This window comes from Vidua chalybeata, chromosome 2 (genome assembly GCF_026979565.1).
Source record: "Vidua chalybeata isolate OUT-0048 chromosome 2, bVidCha1 merged haplotype, whole genome shotgun sequence".
NCBI classification, from domain to species: domain Eukaryota; kingdom Metazoa; phylum Chordata; class Aves; order Passeriformes; family Viduidae; genus Vidua; species Vidua chalybeata.
The window spans coordinates 113,609,674-113,635,145 of NC_071531.1; the positions used below are offsets into that span (position 1 = coordinate 113,609,674).

The 25,472-nt window shown below is 40.5% G+C and overlaps 1 protein-coding gene across 2 annotated transcripts; it reads left to right on the plus strand.

Annotated features, from left to right (window-relative positions):
• Window positions 1–402: 402 nt before the first annotated feature.
• On the plus strand, window positions 403–22,165 carry PROS1 (protein S). Of its 2 annotated transcripts, none has more exons than XM_053935830.1 (15): window positions 403–949; window positions 4,113–4,270; window positions 4,652–4,676; window positions 5,015–5,101; window positions 6,363–6,485; window positions 6,616–6,738; window positions 8,471–8,596; window positions 10,646–10,767; window positions 12,427–12,545; window positions 13,989–14,178; window positions 14,804–14,983; window positions 15,961–16,129; window positions 16,578–16,726; window positions 17,438–17,651; window positions 19,810–22,165. In XM_053935830.1, exons 1-15 carry the CDS (start codon window positions 889–891, stop codon window positions 19,953–19,955), a joined length of 1,992 nt encoding a protein of 663 aa, XP_053791805.1. In that variant the 5' UTR covers window positions 403–888; the 3' UTR covers window positions 19,956–22,165. The 2 variants fall into 2 exon arrangements, with proteins under 2 accessions (XP_053791805.1, XP_053791804.1); XM_053935829.1 differs by having other exon boundaries at window positions 404–597.
• The last annotated feature ends 3,307 nt before the right edge of the window (window positions 22,166–25,472 follow it).

The following is a 25,472-nucleotide window of genomic DNA, read 5'->3' on the forward strand; positions in this document are numbered from 1 at the left end:
GGCGGCCAGCACGGGACACACTTAGTGGCGCGCACGCAGCCGGCAAGAGGCGGGGCCGCGGCCGACCAATAGGAAGGGGCGGCTCGCCCGGCGCCGGCGGAGGATCAGCCAATCAGCGGCGAGGATCCGCGCCGCCGGCACCCACCCCCGGCGCCGTCCGGCAGTGAACGCCGGGGCGCGACCCCGCGGCCACGGGGGGCTGTGGGCAATGCCCGCCCGCCCCGTCCTGCCCCCGCCGCCGCGGGGCCCTGCCCGCTCTGCACCCTCCGCTCCCGCCGGGGATGCCCGCCGAGCCCGCCGTGCGCGGCCACCGCCTCCGCGGGGCGGGCCGGGCGCGACCCGCCCGCGCCCCCGCGGCGCTGTCCCCGGCGCCCTGGTGACGCTCCCGCAGGGCAGCGCTGCCCGGACTCGGCCCAGCCTCCCCCGCCGCGCCGCTGCCCCTCCCTCCCGCCCCCACAGCCTCGCCCGGCCCCGCAGAGCAGCAGCCGCGCAGTCCCGGCGCCCGGTTGCGGCCGCCCCCGGCAGCGATGAGGCCGCGGGGCCCGCGGTGCCTCCCGCTGCTGGCGCTGGCCATCGCCCTGGCCGAGGCGGCGACCTGTGAGTGAGGCGAGGCGAGGCGGGGGGACGCGCGGGGCCGTGTCTTGGGGCGAGGGGCGGCCGGAGCGGTGCCGGGGCCGTGCGGGGCATCGCGGGCGCCGCGCTCGGTGCTCGCAGCCCCTCGGTTCTTCCCGGCGGGCTCGGCGGCGGTTCCTGCGGGCCGGCCCAGCCGGGGCTCGGGGCAGTGCGGCGCCCCGCGGCTGATCGCGGCCGCAGCGCGGCTCAGCCGCCCACGGGGAAGTGTCTGCACAGGGAGCTTGGTTCCCTTGCAAGAACAGCCCTCGGGAGGTGATGGTGTGCTCGGAGAAGTGGCTTTATTGTGCAGTCCGGGCAAGCGGCGCAGACCCTGTTTGTAAGTTCAGACCTCTCAGCCGAGGCAAGAGCTACTTGCTCTCACGTACAGATCAAAAAGAAAAAGTATTCCGTCTTCGACACTAAAGCGTTTTAGCTTAATAGTGGAAGAAGAAGGTGTAGCTGAAACAAGCATAATTGCAGCTCAAAGTAAGCCTGTTTCTGACCTGTTTTACTAATGATTAAACTGGCTGAACAGAAACTGAATGTTTACTATTCTGCAAGGTACTTGGGTATCTGACTTGGGAAGGGAGCAGTATCGAAAGATGAAAGTTCATTTTGTAACGTTTTTAACAGGTCCTAAAAATAAACCTTCTAATAAATATTTCATAATGATCTTCTCTCCTGTTTTCGTCACGTTTTTGGTTCCATTTATCTTCTCCACTGCATACCTTGTCATTTTTCTTAACAGCAGGAAATCAGGTCTCCTGCTCATCCAGAATTTCTGTGGTCCATATTGTCCAGTTTCTCATGCCTGGCTCTGAACAGTGCCAGGGATTTCTGGAATGGCAGGGGAGGAGAGGGGGGAAGAAGAGAAAACAGCTTAATAATGCAGCTCATACAGTTCAATAATCATAAAGTTGCCCCTGCAAGCCTCAGTGCAGGTGGATTTGGTCAAATATCAGGCAAGGGACGCATTTTGGAGAAGGTGCAGGTAAATATTAGTGGCCAGCTTTATTTTGTTGGCTGCATAATGTCACTGAGGAGCTTTTGAGGATACTCTTGTCACCGGAGTTACAGAGCTGTGCAAACATGATTGTGCCACTTCCTACCGTGGTGTCACTTTTTATTCAGCTTTTTTTCAGCTGCTTTCCTTGGCTGGGGTCTTAGGTAAGCAGCTCTAAGTTATGTTTAAGTGGCCCACTTTAAGCAGGTTTATGGTTGCATCTGCACAACAGAACAGCTGTAAGAAACCACTGAAATTTTTTTTTTCTTTTTTAATAGCATCACTTTTAGATGTTTGATAAGCATTCACTGCACAGTGGCTGTACACCACCTCTGGAAATTGTTAGGCTCTGGAATTGCAGAAGGCTTCAGTGATCACCACGTGAAGCAGCCCGAGTGCATTAAGGGTTAACTTGATTTGGCAGGGTCAGAAATGGGCTGGAGTTTCCTGTAATCAGACTAGCAGCAGCAGTCAGGATTTTTTGTTTTTAATAAAGGTCCTAACATAATCTTTGTAATTAAAACACAGATGAATAAATACACTGCTAACTCTGTGCATGGGGATTGAAATATTTGCCCTAAAAAAAATGGAATTTGCTCTGAGCTACGTGTTTTATTTAATGTCAGAAGTTATTGGAAATCAGCTTGGGAAAAGGATAAACTGCTCTGATGTAGGGGAAAAGACTTGTTCCCATTGCCCCACTGTAATGAAAACATGAACTAGAAAGTGTTACATCTGTTTGTACACAACTGAAAATTTCTTGTCTTTTATTTGCTGTAAAACCGGGTGAAAATGACAATGATGTACCTAAAGGTCAACATCTTTGTGGGGGTAGAAATCTCCCATGGAAATAAACCCAGCAGCTATAATACACAATTTTCCTATTTCTGTTGTCGCTCCTTTTGCCTCAGGACATATGGTCTTTCTGCATCTTTCTTATTAGTGAGAAATAAAGCATTTATTTTTAATTAATTGAACTTTAATTTCTAAGCTTGTTGCTCTCTGAGACAGAGGTGTGCTGGGAAACCTTGGAGGTGAGCTGCACCTCCACCTTATGCTCAGGAAATCTTATTTGCAGCCTCACCAGGATGATTAGTTTTACCAGAATGAAAGCAAATAGATTAGTTTGTAGTTACAGGCTCAGCCCATGTCAGATTCACTCAGGAGGCTGTAACACAAAGGTTTCTTCAGGTCATTCATTACCCAACGTTGCAGCACTTCAGAATGTTCCCTGTCACTTAGTAGAGACCTTTAATGTGTTTAGGATGGTGTGGTTTTAGTTAAATGTTAAATCTGTCTCCTGTCAAGCTCTGGGCCTCATTAGCTGCTCTTTCTAGTCAGCTTCCTTAATTTTTTTCTTTCCTGTTAGTGCAGAGAAACTGGGAGCTCTTCTCTGGCACTTGGCTGCTGGTGTGGCTCGTGGAGGTGCTCTGGCTTTGAGGAATTGTCACAGGCAGTACTGGATGGACTTTGTGAGCTTGCATGGCTCTTTTCTGTGGAGCTGGGATGAATATGTATGGCCACCACACCTGATGTGCACTGTGGGTGTCACAACCCTCACACAGCTGGGCAGCTCTGACAGGTTAAGTTGTGCAGAGGCTGAGGAGAGGAGGGCAGGTGTAGAAGTTCGGTGCTCTCCAGTTAACATCTGTCATCTTCGCTCTTTAACCCAATCAGCTGGACTTCTTCCAGCTGTGCTCATCCGTTTTTCTCTTGATCACAAGCTATAGCCAAAAATTAAACCAGGCAGTCTCATTTAGATGCTGTTCCTGGAGTGTTCTGTGCTCTGCAAAGAACATTGAAGCAGACATCTTTCATTTTTAGTGTCATTTCTCAGTGTTCCCCACTTGTTAAAAGTCACTAAAATGACAATAACCAGATACATGAAAATTAACTAATGACTCATGCTGGATCTGTAACATTTTTTACCTTGTAAAATGTGGGTGTATTTATAGATTGTCCGCTGTGATATTCCCTAGAAAGCATTCTCACCTTTGTCTTGTTCTTCACTGTTCTGAAAAATAAAAGGATATTTATGTAAATTACATATAACAGGTAGCCTGACTTTGTAAGACATAATTTTGCTCTCACATAAATTTAATAGGGTCAGAATATTTACTTGCAGATCACTGAAACCAGTAATACAATCAGCTTTTTTATCTACTTGTTGCTTACATATCTCATTTTGTAATAACCATAATCTTAAAAAAAAAAAAAAAAATCTTGTGCTGAATATGACTTGTAAATTATGCTTCTGGCATGGATGCTGTTAGGGATAAATAGCACAGAGTAAGGATTTTTTTGATGAGAAACAGCTCCCACATACAGAATCCTAGAATTTCTTGCTCGTGTTTTTGAAAACAATAGCAAACATCAGCTCCTAAGCGTTTAATTCACAATTTTGTGTTAAATTCTCATATTTGCTCAGTGTTCACAGCATTTTCCAGCTGTTGCAAAAAGAGATAAATACTAACAGAGTTGCTTTGTTTCTCCCAAGTTTTATCCCAGCAGTATGCCTCTCAGTTCCTGCTGAGGAAACGTCGAGCAAACTCTTTCATGGAAGAAAGAAAGAAGGGAAATCTAGAAAGGGAATGCATTGAAGAATTATGCAATAGGGAAGAAGCCAGGGAAATCTTTGAAAATAATCCTGAAACTGTAAGTATTTTATGAGTATCTATGACATAGATAGTAGTTCTTTACAGAGGGAAGGACAGAAGCACATGGAAAGCACAGCTCCCAAACACAACACTGGGCAAGATCCTCCCATTTGACACCCAATTCATTTGCATTGCCTTCATTTTGCAATATTTCAGTGCAGTATTTTAATCTCTCCACTGAGTCTTGTGTGTATTAAATAATCTGCTTTAGCCCAAACTACATTCATATAGAAAACCAGGCCTATATTCTGTGACTCAAAGTTACTTCTTTTGTAGTTATAATACCAATATACTTCAGAATATATTCAGTGATGTATTTTGCTGTCATTTTACCTACCTGAAATTTTTCTTAGCCTTTATTTTTCTTTTCTTTCTGCAGGAATATTTTTATCCCAAATATTTAGGTAAGTACAGAAAAAAAAAAAACCTAAACAACTGTAGTGCTGTAGTGTATGATTCAGTGATGCTCTCATTTGGGTAATACTGGTTTAGTTTTTCTGCCCCTAGCACTGGGATGATTTCCATGCTGATTATAGTGCAGGGAATGTCGTGTGTGCTGAGATCCTCACAGAGGCACTTTGGAGGTTGGGCTGTCATCAGCTGTCCCTGACATGCCCAGACCAGTTTTGCAATTGAGGCTGTGAGAACAGGCTCTTTGAAGATGCCATGCAGCAAGTGGTGTAATTTCAGTGTAAATGCGTTGTTTGGACCTTGAGCTGATTGTGTGGCTTTGCATTTGCAGGCTGCCTTGCCTCCCATCGAGCAGGGGTGTTCAGGGTGGCTGCAGTCACTCCAGACTCTCCAGCTGACCTGAGGGCTTGTGTCAAGGGTAAGTGCTGATGTTGGAACACACAGTGGCTAAAAAGCAGTTCACAGGGACACAAAAAGAGACAAAAACCGGTTTAACTTAGGCAAACTCAATAATCAAAACCAGAAATTGACCAAAAAATGTGAGGTGAGAGAGCATTTCCCAAGAAAGCAGTTTAAGTGACTGCTTTTAACTTCATAAAGTTAAAGGAACACAATTGACTGCAACATGGAAGACAGAGTTCTGCAAACAGAAGTGTCCTACACCAACCCAGCAATATTCTCCAGTGTGTCCTTTGTACTCTACCACATCTTTAACAGTTATGCCAAACCCTTTGCCTCTAGCAAGTCATGTTCTGTCAAGTAGAGTAGGAGAGTCTCTTGTTAATTGTCATTCCTACCCACTCTTTGCCCCATAGCTATATTATCAGCTGAAAATTTCAAAATTTCAAAAACAAAACGAAACAAAATCATCAAAATATTATCTAGAACACAGTCATTGATTCCAAACAAAAGGTCACAAAGCGTGAAACTTGGGATGTTTCTCACATTTTTGATTTTTATGCCTATACATTCACAGGTCCAGTATGAATTGTGTTCTTTCTACTAAATTCATAGCAAGCCATTTTTACCATATTTCCTACTGCCACAGTTGAAACATCTCTCTAAACCTCCTACAGCCTGGTTATATCAAAGAAACTTCCAGTTATTTTGAATAAGAATACTTAAACACCTGACCCTGTTTTTATCATTGAAAGCAATGGAAGGCAAAAAAATCCTTAATAATTACACTGCACACAGTCATGGCTGAACATGTTTTCCAGATCAGTTTGTAATAGTGCAATAAATTACCAGTTTCTGTCTGACTACTCTGGAACAGAGAAACTCAAACTCTCTAATCTTGAGTTCTTGAAACTTTGATCTTTCTAGTGAAATTTGTGATAATATGATAGGGGGCAGAGCACTGTTCTTTAAAAACTGAAATACATATTTTAAATATCAAGTCTGGTCACATCTTGCAGGGATTATCTTAGCAAGTAATTTGTCTTCTAGTTGTTTTCTGCCTGACAAAGAAAAAGTACTGGTGGCTTTGTATGTTCTCAGTCACTTAAAAATTCTTGTTGACAGAATGAGTAGCAAGATTCTTCTGGGGGTGCTTCATGTTATACATCAAGATTTTTCCTATTTCATGACCTGTAGGAAGAGAAGAAGAAATACAAAAGTGATTTTTGAGGAGAAATAACCCCAAATAACAAGGATTTTCCATGTTTTCCATCCCACAGAAATTTCAAACCAGTGCAGCCCCCTGCCATGCCATAAAGATGGATATAAGGATTGCATAGATGGACAAGCCAAGTATACCTGTGTCTGTAAAGCAGGATGGAGAGGAGAGAACTGTGAGGAAGGTACAGCCCTCAATTTCGTGGCATGTTGGTTCTCAGAAGCACAATTACATTTCTGCTGTTGAATAGTATTTGCAGCTGGTCAATTGATGCCTTCCTCTCAGCAGAGGGTTTGATTCCCTTCTCTTCATAGATATAAATGAATGTGAAGACCTCAATGGAGGTTGCAGCCAACGCTGTTCCAATTTCCCTGGGAGCTTCCGTTGCCTGTGTGAAGATGGTTACTTCATGCATTCCAACAAAAGGGATTGTGGAGGTAGGGAGACTTCAGGGCAACCTCGTTCCATGCCACCACAGTGCCTGCTGACCAGAGAGAGGGAAGGGCTTGATCCAGTAGTTCCATAAATGCTCTTGCATTGTCTCTGAAAGATCCAGCTCTGGTTTAATTTGGCTGCTCATTCCTTACACACTGCAGGCATTTGGGCAGCCACATAATGAACCAGATCAAGAAGCAAGGCAAGAAAGAGGGAACGGTTGTAGATGAGATTCTGCTTCATTACTGGAGCTCCATAAAGTTTATTTTGGTTTCTCACCAGTTTCACATATCCTTTAAGCACCCTGAAACAAGAATCTAAAGTGATACAAATAGCTGATATTGTTACCATGGAAATTCTCTCTGGTAAACACTTAGGCTAAATCACTCCTAATTAGCCATGCTGCTCTTTCTGCAGTTTGAAGTTCATTGGAGAAAAAACTATTAATGAATCCGAAAAATCTCCTGATGGAGAGAAAGATTTTTTTTCTTTGATCCACCCAGCATATTTTTTCTGTACATGCTTGTGTCTGCTGTTGGCCAGGACCTAATGCTTAATTCCATTCCAAATAAAGATTGTGTATTGACATAATTAGCAGTTCTTACTGCATTTTTAGAAAAAAAAACTAGAACTTCATTCCATTTTAATGGAACAACAGTTTTGGATGATATCAGATAATTTTGTTTTTTTTGTCCAAAGACATGCCAGAATGACAGAAGACTGTGGGTTTATGAAAAGGGGGAAGCAGATAAATTGGTTAGAACTTCCGTAATTCTTGGTAAAAACATAATCAAAGATAAAGCTAGTGTGTATATATATATATATATACAAAAACTAATATACCTTAGTGCCTTGAGTGTTACTTTAATCATTTGATAAACTGCATTCAAGTATTTTATTACATGCAACTACAAGGTTAAACAACCAGGAATTTGGAATACACTTATGAACTGTAGAAAAGTAGTCTGAATTCAGGGCAGCTTTGACTTACCACAGTTCAGGTCTCCAAGCAAGCCAGTGGCAGAATCTCCTATGCAGCACCATTTCCACAACTGCTACAAAAGCACAGAGAAAACTAGAATGATCCCTACATTCATGAGTGGCAGTGAAGTATGACCAGGGATGTGACATTTTTCTGTCTCAAAGACACTTAGTAAGATTGATACTATACCCTGAATCCCATTGTCACATCTGCATTGTGAAAATGACATTGACAAATTGGAGACGAGACAGAAGATAGACACCAAAATGGTTTGAGGGATAGAGAGAGACAGTCAGGGACTTGACTACCTCTCAGCATAGCCAATTAAAAGAAAACTGACATGAATTGATTGTAGCATGGAAGAACCTCTGATTGGATTATCTCTTGTCTTTCTGGGTGTCTTTTCTAAGATGGAATTTTACTAGGCAGTTTGGTTTAGTTTATGGGAAATCTGTAGCCTGTTTCTCTGCCTTCCTAGACATGCATCCCTTTCCCTGTTACCCACAGAAGACATGAAGGGATGGGAAAGAGAGGCAGGCAGAGAATTTTTTCACTGGGGGCATGCAGAAGTGTCTTTTACATCCCTCTGGAAATCTTTCTGGCTGTAGCTCTAGTCTACTGTGATAGCATGGTAGAGCTACCAAGACATTTTGCCAGCCTCACTCAGTTTACACAGTGTTGGATAAGGTTGGGAAGAAAAATGGTATGCAAGAGTGGGAATTGTTTTTTAATAACTTGTTTTGTGTTTCTAGATATAAATGAATGTGTGCTACATCCAAACATTTGTGGAACAGCCATCTGTAAAAACACTGAGGGTAGATATGAGTGTCAATGTCCAGAAGGTTACACATATAATTCAACTTCCAAGAACTGTGAAGGTGGGTCTTTGTCCCCAGCTCCCCCTTTTTCATGTCTTTCATTTTCCCCCTTCCCTTTTCTTTTTTTATTCCACTGCTATACCAAACTCAGCTCCTCATCTACTGGTGCATTTCTGAATCTTCATATTCTTTATTAAATTAATTGTTGTCAGGCTGTATTACATGACAGCATGGCAGTTCTCTAAAGATTTTTTTTAAATGTTTTTTTTTATAAAGACCTCAAATGTCAAATAAAACTATTCCTAAATATCCAGAGAAAGAACTGTGAAAAAAAGTAGCTGCTTCAAAAGAATCTTTCCTGAAATTACAATCTGGATCTAAAAATTTCCAAAGTTCTGTAACAATTAATTATAGCAAAGTTGAAAAGTATTGATAGTTACCAGTGAAGCAGCAAGAAGCCACTCATACAAAGACCATAACTTATCCAGTGTTGAAAGTGTTTGCAAATTTGTCTTAGAATATGTTCTATTGCTCTGTGTTTGTTAAAGTTTCTATTTACTGCACATCAGAAAATAAATTTAAATTAAATTAATTAATCTGTAAACAGATATGAAAGCTCTTAGAGTTCTACAATGAAGAGGAATCTTCTACACTGTCAGTTTAAGGAAAATCTATCGGTGACTGGTTTTTATTTTAAAAGCTGCCTTGTATTACTGCTCAAAAGGACACAAAAGCAGCTTCCTGGTGGCCATGAATCTTTTGCTCCATGGCTTTTCCTGCAGGTCTTTTGTGACAAAGCTCTGCACCGTGGCAGTGTTTACATATCCAGGTGTCCAGTTACTATGGGATTTTAAAACACTACTGACAATTTTCTGTTCCTGCATGCACCAAAGTGAGAAAAGCTTCACAGTAATTAATTTTTACTCCTCCTAAGGTTTCCTTCAGATAAATTCAATTTGATGCAACCCATGTAAGTGTTGTGTTTCTACTGGGACATGGATTCAGGAGGTTGCAAGATGATGACGTTCCAATGGGGAAAGTCTTACCTTCCTAGCAGGAGGATTATGCTGCTAAGCTTTTAGACCTTGTTGTAACCACATTAAATGAGTCACCAAATCCTGTCTAAGGACAGGATTGTGCAGCCTGACAGGAATGGAGCCTTACAGAAATGCTAAATGACATGAGCTTTTCATTGTCGTATTGCTTCTAGGTGGCTAAACACAATTATGCTTATTAGGGAAATTGAATTTACATACATTTATGCACAGCTATCTCTATGATGACAGATACTATTAGACTGAAAATCAGAACAGGGTTTGTTATTTTTTTCCTTACCTCTCTTCCTCCAAACAACAGCAAAAAATAATTTTTTTAGTCCTAAAAACCCCCAGATTTAAATACATGCATTGGTACAAACTTTTTTCTTCCCACTAGAAGGGCTATTTGTTTCAGAATAAATGTTGCAGTTGCTTTAATCTGAAGCCCAAATCACCCTCATTGGAGTCTCTTGTCAAGGAGAGATTTTGTTTCTATATTAGAAATGTAAAATTTACATTGGCCATTTAAACAGCTTTTCATTTCTAAATTACTTATTTGCACAACCTACTGAATAAAAAATGATTATTTTATTGATGTAGCTTAAATCACAGCTCAAATCAGACTATTCTTCTCCACAAGTAGATGCTGTCTGAACCTTAGGCATTATGAGATTATTGTATGTTATTTTAAAAGGTATTTTGACCTGAGATTATTTGGGGTGTATATTAATAAAGCACATTCTTTCTTCACATATTTGCCCTATATACTTTTAATAACCTAAGCTCTCATCATGTCTTACAAGGAAAGGAAGAGATCTGACCCAGAATGGGATTTGTGCCATCTGTGGTAGCAATTTATGAGGTCTCTCACTATTCAGCCACCTTGTGCCTCAGAAATCAGATCAAATTGTCTCCAGCTCTGCACTCCAGGCCTCTATCAGATTACTAAATCACCTTTTGGATTAATGTTATTCCAGAGAACATCTCTTATCCATTATTCCATTAATTTGTGTTAGTTTTCAGTCTGTGCCATGAAAAAAAAAAATCTTCTGTCTGCTTTAATGTCCCCTAGATATTGATGAATGTGCTGAAAATATTTGTGCTCAGCTCTGTGTGAACTCACCAGGAAGTTACAGATGCTATTGTGATGGCAAGAAAGGGTTCAAGCTCTCTAAGGACATGAAGAATTGTGAGGTAAAACTGTGCTATGTAAAATTCCATGTGGAAAATCACAAAGTTTGGTATTTCTTGAGGAGAGGTTAGCTTAGATTAAGGAAAATGGGAAGCTATTTGAGAACTGATTAAAAATTCCTGAGAAAATGCTGGGGATTCTGATCTATGGTTTGGCTCACAAAGCAGCAGGGATTTGGATGCCATTCAGTTCATGCATGCTCATTTACAGGAGTCCTGTCAAAAGCAGCTTGCTTTAGCCAGGCATCTTTATTCCCTGCTGCTTCCAAAATAAGCCTCAGCTTTCTCCTATGAAACAAATAATTCCTGTTCATCCCACTCAGAAACAGAATGTTCCTTTTGTCCATATGTTCCCAAGTTTTCCTTAGGCTGTGCAAAAGTTTTCGCTCACTGTTTCAGAATTACTCTGTTTGAATTGAAAAAAAAAAACCTGGATTGTTTTCCACAGTTCTCATCTGCCATAGCTTAAGGAAAAGCACTCAGTAATACTTGCCAATTGGAGAACATCTTGCAGCCAAAATGGGCTGCTCTTGATCAGTTTGAAAATTTACACTTCTTAGGAGCAGAAAGTTTGAAACTCCAGAGAACTTGAATTCAAGGACTGAAGTCAAAGGATTTTTGTGTATGTGGTTATCTGTATACTTTGAAAAGTTCAGGCAGTCTGAGATGTCATGTGAAGCAAGCTCAGATAGCTGCCAACAATAAAACACTTCTAACAACAATAAAACACTTCTAACAGAGTATAACAAAATTTGGCTTAAACTGCAGGACCAAGATCTGACACAAGTTCCAGGATCTGTATTTTAGGTCTTGTTTGTACTTTCTGAAATTTAATGAACAGCACTTGGCAGTCATTCTATTTTATTTTGCTCATCCTTGAAATGGTGAGATGTAATGAAGCAGGAAGATGCTCTTACTTTCAGTACTGTTGTTCAAGAGTGATTAATTCTCTGTCTGGAAGTTAGTTTCATGCTTTTAATTGGGGGAAAAAAAGTTCAGTCATCTGAAAATATAGTCAATCTAAAGACTAGTGACACTAGCAGCCATAAAATGAAGTAGCCATAAAATTCAAGAAGAGCACCTGTACATTTAATGGAACTACTGCATCAGGAATAGCAAAGTCAAAGTAGAAGACAGGCACAGAATATTTTGAGGGATTCAAATTTGATCAAAGAGACTTTGAGGCTTCTACTTGTCCATAAGCACTGTGATTCTTTAATTTCTCTTTAACACAGTCTTCCCAAGGCACAGCTCTGATCTGTTCCCTTCTAACACCTGAGCAGGTTTAGATTCTGCAGAACTTTAATAATGGAACTTGGTAGTTCCCTAGAAGGTGGGTGTCATATATCCCTGGTGAAAGAAAAGTGCCTGATGGAAGATTGGAATTCTTAATTCAAAAACTAAATATTTAAACATTAGTTTCAATCCACCAGAACTGTATGTCAACCTGGATTATCCTCCAGCAGTTTAAATAATGGATGTTTCAAGCAAAAGCAAAAACACACCATTTCATTTGTACACAGGTATTCAAGTTTTAAAAAACCAAAAAAACCCAGAGGTAATCCATTACTTTAAAAGTAGAAAAGGCTAGCAGGCAACAACAGGAGTTGCTTCATAAGCTATCACAATGTATTAACAGCTTTTTTTCTCTACCATTTTCAGTCTGTTACTGAGTGTATCCGACTGAATCTTGAAAAGAATTATCAACTGCTTTACCTGGCAGAGCAATTTATAGGAACTCCTGTTCTCTACTTAAAGTTCAAACTGCCAAATGTCACAAGGTAAGCATTTGCTATTGATAAAAGTATGCATTGGAATGACAGACATTTGTTTCCCTTAATTTTCTGAGGGAAGAAATTCTTCTTTTAGGAAGAAGGCATTGCATTGCTAAATTTTACCACCATCTCCCCCTTGGATAAGATACCTTTACATGATGAACAAATGAATAAACAGGAAAGCATTTCGAATTATCAACATAAAATTCAGAAGTTTTATGAAAATAGTTACAGTATAGCTTCCAGTTATACATGGGAACGGCATTAGCTTGGATGTTGCTGCTGGGACATGCTCTGCTCATCCTACTGAGCAACAAAATCAGGCCATTGCCCCCATGTCCCTCCCTGGGCATCCTTTCACACACAGTGCCCCAAGGACACCCACAGAGCACAGTACCTTGTCTAGGGCACCGGCTGGATGATTTTCTTTACAGCTATCAGAGCGATTGCCCCTGGCACTGATCCCTTTATTGCTCTTGGACCTCTTTGCTGCAGCAGCCGAAATTGCAGCGTTCCCTGACTTAGTGACCAAACCACTGGAAGGTAACAGCAGCAGCAGCTGTGGAGCTGGTGATCTCCAGAGCCTCAGAACCGTGCAGATGGACGTAAATACTGAGAACTCTGCCCTCTGCCGCTGTTCCAGGTTGACCGGGCACTAATGCTGTCCTGGAAGAGCTTTCGGAGATGATAAATGGTTGAAGCCTGGTGTAAACACAGAGCGGTTTTGGGTGCGTCTGGCGAGGGACAGCCCCATCTAGGGGACGCAGAGCAGCACTGCGAGGGACAGCGACCCAGCTCTGAGTTACTGCTGCCTTGGCAAACCCCAGCTTCTAAATGCTTTGCTTTCTCCTTTCACCTTACTCTGTTTTGTCTAGTCCCAAAGACTGTTTTTTACTCTACTTCTACCCTCCTCTCTTCTACTGCACAGTAAATCCCAATTTTGCTACGTACACACACTCAACCTAGATCCAGCCAACAAATCCTCAGATGAGGGAATGACATACAAAAGGCAGAATGAATTTCTAGGTTATAATTCTTTCAGAACAACATTTGGCAACCCAGCTTAACTAAAGCACATTATAGATCTTCTATTTTGTCTGCATTGCATCACTACAAAATGCAATAGTAATATTAGATCTCTCTTCTTACTCAGGGGACTGGGATATCCTTAACAAGTAAAGTTTGAGTGAATTTGGGAACTGCACCAAGGTTCTTTCAAATCCCAGGTCAGGGTGTTAACCTGAAAACTTCCCACTGGATTTGAGTGAACAAGGCTTATGTTCCATTCTGCTTTTGACTAACCATACAAAAAATCACAACTGCTCAGATACAGAGACACCAAAAGTTATTATCTATGAACCTTTCACTGGCCTGCTAATGAGTTATCCTAGGCTGTACAATATTTCACTTTTCCTGTGTTCTTATTAAGATTCTTTCTTCACAACTCAGATTTACAGCAGAGTTTGATTTCCGGACATATGACACAGAGGGGTTGATCCTGTATGCAGAATCTCTGGACAACTCAGCATGGATCTTGCTTGCTCTTAGGGATGGAAAGATTGAGGTTCAATTCAAGAATGAGTTTGGAACAAAAGTCACCAGTGGAGGCAAGGCCATTAATGATGGACTGTGGCATATAGTAAGTTGGATTTTCTTCTCCTATTCCCTTTCTTTTACTCACTATGAGAAGATGCTGATAAATAAAGTAGGGAGAAACTGAGCTAGACTAAACTACTAAAAGGCTTTAAATGATGCACTCAAACACCAGATTTAAAAACCAACCAAGAAATGCACAGGAATGCCTTGCATCAGGAAATCCTGCTACCTTTTAACAATCAAGGAAAAGATAATTACCTCTAGCTATCAACATAGCAATTATTAATTTTAAACATGAAAAGGAAAGTGGCAGGATATTCAAAACTGTGATTGCATGGTCAAGTGCACAGTTATTGGATAGTTTATGTTTAGAGCACGTTTTACATCTGCTAGACCAAAAATTCATCTTGCTTTTCAAGCCTTCATACCTGAGATGAAAAGCCTTTCTCACTTACACAGAGCACATCAATTTTTTAATCCTGTTAATGTCCCCTAGATATGGGCAGCTGTCCTGCATCGAGTTTAAATACAATTTAAACTAAAACTCTTTTACAAGGTAGACATTTAAAGAAACATTAGTCATGTTTCATAGGGCTTATGTAATGAGTATTTAATATATTCTACATTTTTGTATGTGTGTATATGTAATTATTTGCATTTTTTTCCAGGTATCAGTTGAAGAATTAGAACACAGCATCAGTGTAAAAATAGCTAAAGAGGCTGTGATGAGTATTAACAGCCCAGGAACTCTGTTTAAGCAATCCCAGGGTTTCTTGGAAACCAAGGTGTACATTGCAGGATTACCTCGCAGAGCGGGTGGTAAACAAGAGTGGGCTCTTGTTAAACAGGTAATTAAATAATAATAAGACTAATATTGATTGATCATGCTCTGTTCAGTTTTGTGCTCCTGGGAGTCACAGAAGAAGCAAGCCTGGCATGGAACCCATTTAGAAAATGAAAATGTGGTTATTAAACCACTGTTTTGAAAATAAACATGTGTGAAGCTTTTCAGTCAGCCTTCAGTAAGGCTTCACTTGTAAAAACGCAGCACTTCTGGTTTAATCTTTGAGGATTCTGTAGCCTGTTTCCTAATATGGCTTTAAGATTCCTTAAATCACCACCACTGCTGCAGCTGAGAGTGCATTTCAGGGTGATTCATGTCCTGGTCCTGGCTTTTGCTAAGCTCTAAATAAGTGCAGTATTCACTGTTAAGGCAGCACAGTGAGCTTTCTTTTTTTACAAGATTTTACAACAGCCCAGGCTGGACAAGGCCCTGATTCTTTCAATCTCCTACCCTCAAGAATGGCTACAGTCAAGTTGTTGCAAGAGTTTAGATTTTTTTTTTTTAATAAATTAAAAAAATCAACTTTACTCAAGAGTAAAGCAGAGAAAAAAAAACATGGAACAATACTATAACATCCCTTTATCCAATAGAAAACAATTCCAGAAATTTCTTTTTACTTTGGTATAAAGGATAAAACTTTGAACAAGGAGCATTGCTAGTGATCACTTTCTTTCAGCTACAGAAAATCTGCTGTCCTTTTGTCTAGGTCACAACATGAGCTTTCAAAGTGGAAGCAATATTATTTTGTCCAGATCCCTGGCAGCCAAGTGGGAAATGCTAAACCATAAATACCTCTTGAAGTCTAAGGTACCAAATGCCTGCCACTTGGGTTTTCTCCCAGCATCACTGCTGTAACCTATAGCATTGATAAGACTGGTATTGCCTACATAAAAATAAGCTGATATGGAAAATAATGCCTCACTATTAACATTTTAAAACCAACTTTGGACTCAAACCCCCAATGCTGTCATTCTGCTGTAGATTAACCCTCGTCTGGATGGTTGTATCCGAGCCTGGAACTTGATGAACCAGGGACATTCAGGAGTAAATGAAGTTATTCAAGAAAAAGAAAGCAAACACTGTTTAGTAGAAGTGGAGAGAGGATCCTTCTACCCTGGCACTGGAATGGCAGCATTCCAGATAAACTATAGTAAGTATTTTTCTATCCCTGTGTTTTTTGTTGGACTGGTGATGGAACTGGTGAAATTGTAAAAGAAAGAAAATTAAAAAAGGCACGCAAACTAAGCTATGCACTTCTGCATCCACCAGTGATTCCCTTAACTTCCGATAGGAATCTGCTTGAATGAAGATTCTGATCACAGTAGTGTCATCTGTTCAGTTTCTGGAGTGTTTTACATTCAGAAGTTTATTTGCAAAGGTTGGCCACTATTGAAGATCCAGGATTAAAAGTTAGTGGGTTTTTTTTTGTTTTTTTTATTTGCTTGGGTTTCTTTAGAATTACAGTTCTTTCTATAAGTTCAAAAATTAGCACTAATTTTTCCACAGTAGGGAGGAGATTTAAATACTAATTTTTAACACCATATTAATTTTTCATCAGCAGGTGGATTTACTAATTTCAATTATTCTCTTTAAAACAGATAATCTTGACAGTGCTGAAGATTGGCTAATAAATGTGACTCTGACTATTCGGCCATCCACAGACACTGGTGTTATGTTTGCCTTGGTTTCTAATGAAACAGTGCCTCTTGCATTGTCCATAGTGGGCTCTAACTCCTCTGACTCACAGGTGATCTTACAATTCTCCTAGCAGCTGCCAGGTGAAAAATCAAACTAAAAAAAAGTTACTCACACATTTGCAGTAGAGCTGGTAGCCTCAATATTTTGAAAATTAGATCAGATAAGAATGTGCAGAAAATATCTGTCTATTAATGATTGCTGCAGCAGTGACTAAGCACTAATTACTCATGCCAGGGAGATTACATTGTGTAGTCTGAGCTCAGATCCATTTCATCATGTTTTCTTTAACCTTTCCTTCCAAATGCACAGAGCAGACAGGAAACTATGACAGCAGTGTATGCAGTAAGGGCATCATGTTAGTTCCAAATTATTAACAGATTTTGTTAAGTCCTTAAGTTTCCAGTTACATCCCTCTACATCAGCCATCCCAATCTAGAGCATAATTATACTCCATGGCTACTCCAGGCTTTTTCCCAAAATAACCTGTAGTGAACACTTGGGTACCTTTAAAACTGGAGGTGAAACAGGATTTCACCTCAGAACTGTAGCCAAAGTTGTTCCCTGTAAAACATTCTCACTCATAAAGTTAAGAATGGCATTCATCATTACAAGTGATGGTTACACATCAGCTTTTCCAGCTGAAGGTACCAGTATTTAATATTTTCTTCTACTTGCAAATAAAAAGTGCACCAGAACGGAGTACAATGATCTATTAAAGTTGCATGTGACATCTTTGGTGATCTACCATTCTTCCATCTAGAAAATCACTGTGACCATTGGGAACATCACTGTTGCACAGCTGGAATCAAAGAAGTTATGCACCCCCAGAAAAGTGCAGGTTGGACTTCTAGTGACCAAACAGGAGCTTGAACTGGCTGTTGATTCACACACAGACAGAAGCAACTCTGAGCAACTCTCAACTCTGCATCAAGCAATGATGGCAAATGTTGTCACCTACCTGGGTGGCCTGCCAGGTGAGGCCTGTTTCTTTTCATTAATTTCATTATTTCTACAAGCCTGATTGTATTCAGCCTTACCCATGCTAGGAAAAGCCTACAATTATTCAAAAAAAAAAAAAAAAAAAGGATTTTTTCCCCTCAAGTGCCTCTTGTTTCCACCAGTCATTTCAGCTTTGGAGGCAGCCAGCTTTTTAACTGTAGCATTATTTGGACATGGCTCTCTAGAGGTTTGAATTTGGAAAATGTCTTGATTTTTGAGTTGGGTGAGCATTGCATGTTTCTGAAATGCCACCACCTGGCACAATGGAGAAACTGCATCAAAAAATGTAAGGAAAACAGGTATTTATAAACAATCCAAGTATCAGAAGTGCAGAAGGGGAAGTCAGGAATATGGTTTCAGCAATGAAACTCTGAGCAAGAGATGACTGGCAATCTTTATGAGACAAAGCACGTGTTGAAACAGCAAATATTTTGTTCAAAGCAAGCTTCAAGTTAACATTATTGAGACATAACATCAACATTATCCTTATGACAAGGATTATTTTGTCCAGGAAGTGTGCACATACTTCTGTGTAAATAGTTTGACTTCAGGCTGAATCAAGAGGAAAAATAGCATTGCCCCAGGTGAGAAGCAGTGAAAACCTGAATTAAAACTTGAAAATTGCTAGAGGTAAGGTGCCATGGTTACAGTGTTGCTACTTTGAGAGCTTGTCTGTGTCCTGTTATTATTTTTTGGAGAATGAATCACAATTCCTAAGAAAATGCTACAAATTCGACTGACATGTCTTGAATTAACAAAGAATGAGTCAGTATTTACTTAGTAGAGGTGAGTCAGCAGTTTAACAGAGCCACAGTAACTAAGATTCCAGTCATTTCTTGGGCCTCTTTATCTTTGTGATGCTTCAATGATTCTCTTTTAGTACATTGCCAGCCACAGAGAAATCAACATATTGAGAATAAAGAGCTTTGCATTATTCAGGCATCCCAAAGAGATAAGTAGCAGGTATTAGTTACTTGCTGCTCCTCAATCTCAGTTTTCTGTCATCTGTTTTTAAGTTTTAAAAGCTATCTTAAGCATGCAAATTAACACAATAAAACAAACAAACAAAACCCCCCCAAACACAAGCCTCTGTATTCAAAAACCCCATGCATTTCATGAAGACCATAAGTCCCCATTTTTGATCCCCCTTTCTACAAACTGGTAACAGTGGTGGGAGTATTCCCCTGTTATTTCAGCAAAACCAGTGCAGGTTAAATGAAACTTCCATGGTTCTGTGACAGCAGTGTTTTCTTCACTGGGAGAAAAAAACAGTAGGGAACAATTATACGGGACTCTGTGCAATACCTCAGCTTACAGCAAAATAAAATAATGAGAAAACAGATTTGGTTATCTTAGGAATCAAAAATGCTATCTCCTAAGGAGGGATAGGCTGATTGACACCTGAAAAAAGAGAGGGTGCTTTTGAGATCAGCTCCTCATCACCCTCATTCTAATTCCTGAAGGTTCTTGCATCCCTTAGGTCTACCTTGTAAGAAGCCAGTTGTACCCTAAGACTCGAGAGCAATGCCTGCTTGATTTTGTGCTTAACATATTGTTTCCTGGAAGCATATCCATGATCTGCTGCTGCCCCAAGACAAACAATACCTAAACGAGCAGCAGATAAAGTGAGTCTTTCACAGAGAATTCACTTGGAAGCAGCAGTGAGCAAGCAGGAAAATGTGTGAAGTTCCCAGGGGTGCCCCAAGCGAGAAGCTGCAGATTTGAATCTAGAGTAGTTTCCTGGCAAAAGCAAGACAGTTTTTTGTGTGACCTCTTAAGTCCAGAAACAGCTGTTTGTAGCTCAGGACAAGAACAGTAGGCTCCAGGAAACAAACTCTTGTTGTTAATACAGGAAAAGCTACTATGGAAAACATTCCTGGAGTTCAGTTTCTGGATGGGAACAGCCTTCTAATGCATATTTAACATTTTACTGGCCTTTCTCAGTTTTGCTGACATGATCTTGATTTTAAAAAAAGGGAAGAAGAACTCAAGTGTTTCCTGCCAAATTGCTCCTTTTCTCCCATGACTAAATAATGGATGGGGAGTGGAGTATTCCCCATGTTCTGACTGATCTGAAGAATCCATAGGAATTTGCATGCCTTGGCCTAATGAACTGAATGTGTTTCTGTGCAGATGTTCCTCTGGGTGCTACACCAGTGACTGCTTTTTATAATGGCTGCATGGAGGTGAAGGTCAACAGCAGACAGCTGGATCTGGATGAAGCCATTTCCAAACACAACGACATCAGATCTCACTCGTGCCCACGGATCGTGCAGTAACTGTTCAGATCTTAATTTAACTTTTTTTCTTTCGGATGTAATTTGCATAATTAGTCTCATGCCATAATGGAGCTTGCATTATTTCATGCAAGATGTGCCAGAGAAATAAGCAGCAGCATGGTTTTCTCCCTTTTAAGATAGAATGGAAGGAAAAAAAACCCTCTCTGTTCAGCTGGAAAGAGACAATCAAGATCAAAATTTTGTAAAACATTATTTTATATATCAGTGGGAAATCTTAAAGCTAGATTTATCTTTCATGTTCATGCTATGTCCTTTGACATATTTAGCTTGGAGAGAAAGTTTAGGAATTTCTGTTTAGAAAGAATTTTACATCTTCTATTTCTTATATCAGCGCAAAATTACAAGTTGCAAATAATTTTAATGTATTACAATCTAAACGAAACCAGACTTACTAAACTTTTTCAAGCATAACATGCAAAGAAAAATCTGTACAGGTTTTGTAATAAGTGCTTTTGGTAAAGGAAAAGATACCTTGGAATCTACAGCCCAAACTCTCTGTGAATATGTTTACAGGTTGTATCCATGGTGGTAAAGCAACTTCAAAATGGAAGTGTTTCTTTAAGTAGCTCAGTTTTTGAAAACAGTTTTGGTTATATATTTGGACCAGCTTTAATTTGTCTGTCTTTAGAACTCAGCTGTAGAGTTTGAAAAGAGTTCTGGATCAGGTCAGGTCATTTACTTTCAAAGTGGGCTAAATACACCCCAGGCAATTCTGAAAAACAGAGGAAATGGCCTGAAGGAAGGAGCTCTGCATCACAGGACATCAAACTGGAATTTGCTGAGTAAAACCAAGGAATTGCAGCAAATACTTCTTCCATCAAATCTAGCACTGCTCAACCTAAGCACAGTCTGATGATCCATCATATTCCCTTTATTTAGGGTAACCTTGCCTTCAGAGAGCTCCAGAACAGATTTATTTGTGAGCCCTGCTGCCACTGAAAGCTTGAATTTTGCCAGTAACCTCAGAATGTAAAGCCATATTCTGCTCAGCCAACTTTAATAAACCAACAGGTAATTAGAAAAGTATTGCTTTCCTCAGGTGTGCCGATTTCGAGCATTTCCAATATTTCTTTAACATCCTTTGAGTGTTCTTTCCACTTCCAAGCTCATTTTCACACCACCAGAAGCCTCCCTGTGCAGCTCACCTGGTGGTTTTGTTAACCCCAAACCAAATAAATAGCAAGACAATTGCTGTGAGGTATAAATATATCCTCTCATCCATCAAGCACAGAGACATTTATCTGCCAGCATTGCTGACCCCAGCTCTGCCGTCTTCACTTGAGACACTGAAGTGGATGTCCAGAAGGATGGATTGTGACAATATTCATTTGGTGGACTGCCTTTCTCCAGGGATATTCTGAGTGACATCAGGGAGGTTTCTTCCAGTGTTAAATGCAAGGGTTAGTGCAGAATCTGAGCCTGTCTCTCAGTGTTATTATTGCTTTGGCTGAATTTACTGGTAACTTCACTTCCCACTTGGGTGGTGCAATGCAGGATTTGCTCCCAGCTTTCACCCAGTACAGCCCAGCAAGAAGCTGACAACCAGGGGCTCATTGCCTTTAATACAAGGTCACTTTTCTAGGATGGCATGGAAAATAAGCTTGGAATTCTGACTCCATGGAGGGGAAATCCTTTCCTGCAGTCACCCTTCCCTGCTTTTCCACCACACCAGCACACACACAGGTCGTGGTTGGAGAATAACTTGACTGAAACAAGCAGGTTTTGCATGCAAGGCAGAGCTGAATTGAGACTGTTGACATCAAATAAACACGTGATCACTTTATTTATGATATCTCTGTGGCACCCATTAATCTTGGAAAGCCCCTGGGTCACACTGCCTCATACAAGCACAGAAAATAAGAGATGAGGAACACAAAGCGAAGTGTCATCAATGTTCTAAGTGCTTTTGGCCTGCAGGAACAGAAAAAAAAAAAAAAAAGGTTTTTTTGCTGTTCTTTTCTAGAGATATTTTTAGGTTTTGTTTGTTTAAATGTAATGAATTGTATAGAAATGAAAGGAAAAAACAATCACTTTGTCACACAGACACTATTTCTCTTTGTTTTCATGGAATAATATTTTAGGGTTTTGTAGTCAATAATGAAACCTCTGCACTTCTTTTTTAATGTAAAAGTGCCTCCCTATTGTAAGAATTAAATAAAGCAGCATTTGCAAGTTTCTTTTCATTTTAAGTTGTATTTGCATATTTTTGCTCATATTTGCTGTGCAAGGCTTGTTCTAGTGGTCTAATGCCTTACTCAGGAGATTGTGATCATCTTCAGCATCAAAGAAAAGAACTGGCTTCAATTAATATGCCATCTAAATAGGCATCCATACTCTCTAGATAATTAAGTTAATTAATTGTTTAATAGTACCTGAGGAAATTAGACTTTGCTTAAAAACTACATGTTGAAACAAAGAAAATCAGGGCAAGTAACCAATTCCTGTGTTTTCTCCTTCATCAGATGTATTTGATTGTATTTTAAGGCATAATCATTTCAGCAAGGGCCATTCAGGGTTTATTCAGAACAGCTGGAGCTGCTCTGCATTTTCAGCTCCCGTGCACTTGTGCTACAACTCCACATGTCCCAATTTCCCTGAAAGTGAAACCCAGTCCTGAAATGGGTTCTCAATTATACTACAGCAGTTTCGTTTACATGCTTTAATGCCTGCATGTGTTCTGGTGGATTGAGGGCTCTTGATGCTCAAGACTGGCTCTAGGTCATCTTCAAAGAAAGAGAGGCCACGCTCATTTTTGTCATTTTAGTCCTGCCTGTCACTCACTGGTGATATTGGTCCTTTAATGTCATATGTACATACTTAGTATTTTATTGCCTCAGAAACCTTTTTATACCAAAATTACCACCCTGATTCGGGCACAATTTTGCATTTCACCTGCCAGAAATAGAAGTTATTTACTGCCCTCCCCCCGCCCAGAAAAAAAAAAAAAAAAACCAAGGATAACCATACCATCTAGAATTCATCATATTGAAATATTTTAAAATATTAAAAATCTTCATTAGCACAACATAAGATACATACTAAGCTACGTGCTAATTGTTTTAAGTTTTGGGTAACTTACAATACCAAATAAAAATGGCTTTGCTTAAAACATGCCCCAAGAAAGAGCAGTTTATCTATAAAACAGTATTTCTGACTACCACTCAGCAATATCTTACCTTTCCAGCAATGTTTTTTTTTTCCCTTCTTGGTTTTCATCGACTAGATTTCAGCTCACAAAATACCTCACCAAACCACAGCTGTCATTAAAGCAAGGCTTCCTCTTCCCTAGCCTATCACAGAGTGCCTGATCATTGCCACCAGCTGGTGACAGACTCCTGCTAACTCAGCCCATGGAAAAGCAATCTGCTCTCCTAAACCTGCGTGGGTTAAAATCCAGCCTTTTGCTTAAAGGTGTTTTTTTTTTTTTTTTTTTTTTTTGGGACAGGAGGTCATGTGGGTTTAACAAACCCACATTTGCCTGGAGCAGGCAAACCCCATCACCTTGTAATTCTTGACTTTATACAAGCACCACAGGCAATAGATGCATTACCCAAGCTGTACAGATGAGCTGGAGTTTGTCTTGCTGGAGGTTTTAAACTCTCACAGTCTTCCAAAATTTCCTAAGTAGTTCATTGGCAGCTTCACAAAACGCTCCCAGTGAAGTCATTTTGCTGCATTTGCTGTCTCCCACAGATGGGAACAAAGCTGACACCAGGGTCTGCCCCAAACTGCCCTTGCATCTGCTGGGGTGGGTTCGAACCCAGGGCTTGGGGTGCCCCTCCCTGCAGGGGGAATGAAATCAGTCTGGGTCAAGCAGTCCAGAGAGGGACTGCTGTCCTGTCCCCACAGGAGAAGGCAAACCTCTTGGGCTGCTCTTGCCACTCAGCATTTTAGACAAAGATAAATGAACAGCATTTCCAAGCATGCTCTGTTTTAAAAAAGTCTTCCTCTTTAAAAACACAACCTATAAAAACAAACACTTCACAGAAGGCAAGCACACTGCCAGTCTCTTCTAAGCCTTGCACTATTATTTCCTGGACTTTATTTACACAGAAAAGACTTTCAACAAAGAGCCTGACAAGAATTTGAATTTGAAATACAGGCTGATTTTTTTTTTTTCAGACAAGTGAACAGAATCTAATCACAATAATTTTGGGTAGGAGGGATTGGTGAGTTCTTTACATGTCACTGAAAAGCCCAACCACTGATGTGAGTGATGTGAGTCACCTGTCCATATTTTGTTCCCACAGAAAATAAAATTGTTTTTAGAGCTACTGTAAAGCAAGTAACTTCAAAGGTTACTCTCTCACCTTTTTGCACTCTGTAGAAACCTTTCTTCTCAATTGGCTTTGGACTTGCATCAAAAGGTGCAGATCCCAGGAGTCCCAGGTTCCTCACCACTAACAGTATTAGCAGTGGATGCATTTAGCTGTTCCTTGCTCTGATTTGGGTGTCAGTGATATCCTTAGCTGAAGCTGGTGAAGCAGAGCTGCTGTCTATGATCTCAAGGGGTGAAGATGTAGTTTAGCTCATCTACAAGAAAGTAAGAACAAACTTTGCCAATATTTGAAATGTCGAGTTACTACCAGAAGCCTGGAGTGATCATTGCTAATGAAGGATGAAATGGATTTAATATTTTTTTCTCTGCAACCTGTTGTAGGTCTTGATATAAAAAGAATACTCCATCCCTCCGCCCTGCCCAAAAACCAACCAACCAAACAAAAAGCAACCAGTGAAACTTAAAAAGTGGACATTAATTTCTCAGAAGTTTGCACAGTGAATATTAAACATAGCCCCAAAGCTCTTTGTGCCTCTGCCCAGAACCAAATGGGCCTTCTTCCTCATGTGCACTGATTTTTCTGCTGATAATGCTGAGTTTAACTCATAAATTGCGGAAACTGTTTTTCTAGGCAAGTGGCAGAACAATACACAAAGGAATGATCTCCAAGGGCACAGAAGGAATTTAGGCATCCCCTTGCTGGTGAAAGTCAACCACCTCCTCATCACCCTTCATGCCTCTGGAATTCTGTCTTATTACACTGAGGATCTCAAAGCCAAAATTTAGGTTATGTGCTGTTCTTCACCAGAACAAAGATCTGCCTGGATGCAATTGCAGAGGTTTATGTTTGCAGTCAGAGGAGGAAGGCAGTAAGTCCAAAGATTCACTGACTTCAAACAAAAATAAAACGTGTTTGTGGCAGTCCTACATGGGGACACCAGCTTTACACCCTGCTGCGTGGTGTATACAGAGAGTGAGAAAGCAACTTTCCAGACAAGCCAGAAATCTGATGACTTCCCATGTCTGCTGTACATTTTGCTATATATAAATGCACAGCATAAAACCTTTTAAAGTGTTGAACATAAGCCATGCTGGCTTTCTGCAGCAATACCAAGTTTAATCTCCCACTAGGAACTTTCTATCCAGACTTTCAGTTCCTAAGGATGAAGGAAGTTGCAATGACACCAATGCCTTTTGCAAACTGCATCTGGGTTTAT

Coding starts and splice junctions, on each gene's coding strand:
- PROS1 (XM_053935829.1), top strand. CDS start 528: ATGAGGCCGCGGGGCCCGCGGTGCCTCCCGCTGCTGGCGCTGGCCATC. Junction 12,546..13,988: donor AAACTGCCAAATGTCACAAG/GTAAGCATTTGC, acceptor TTCACAACTCAG/ATTTACAGCAGAGTTTGATT. Junction 14,984..15,960: donor AGTGGGCTCTTGTTAAACAG/GTAATTAAATAA, acceptor ATTCTGCTGTAG/ATTAACCCTCGTCTGGATGG.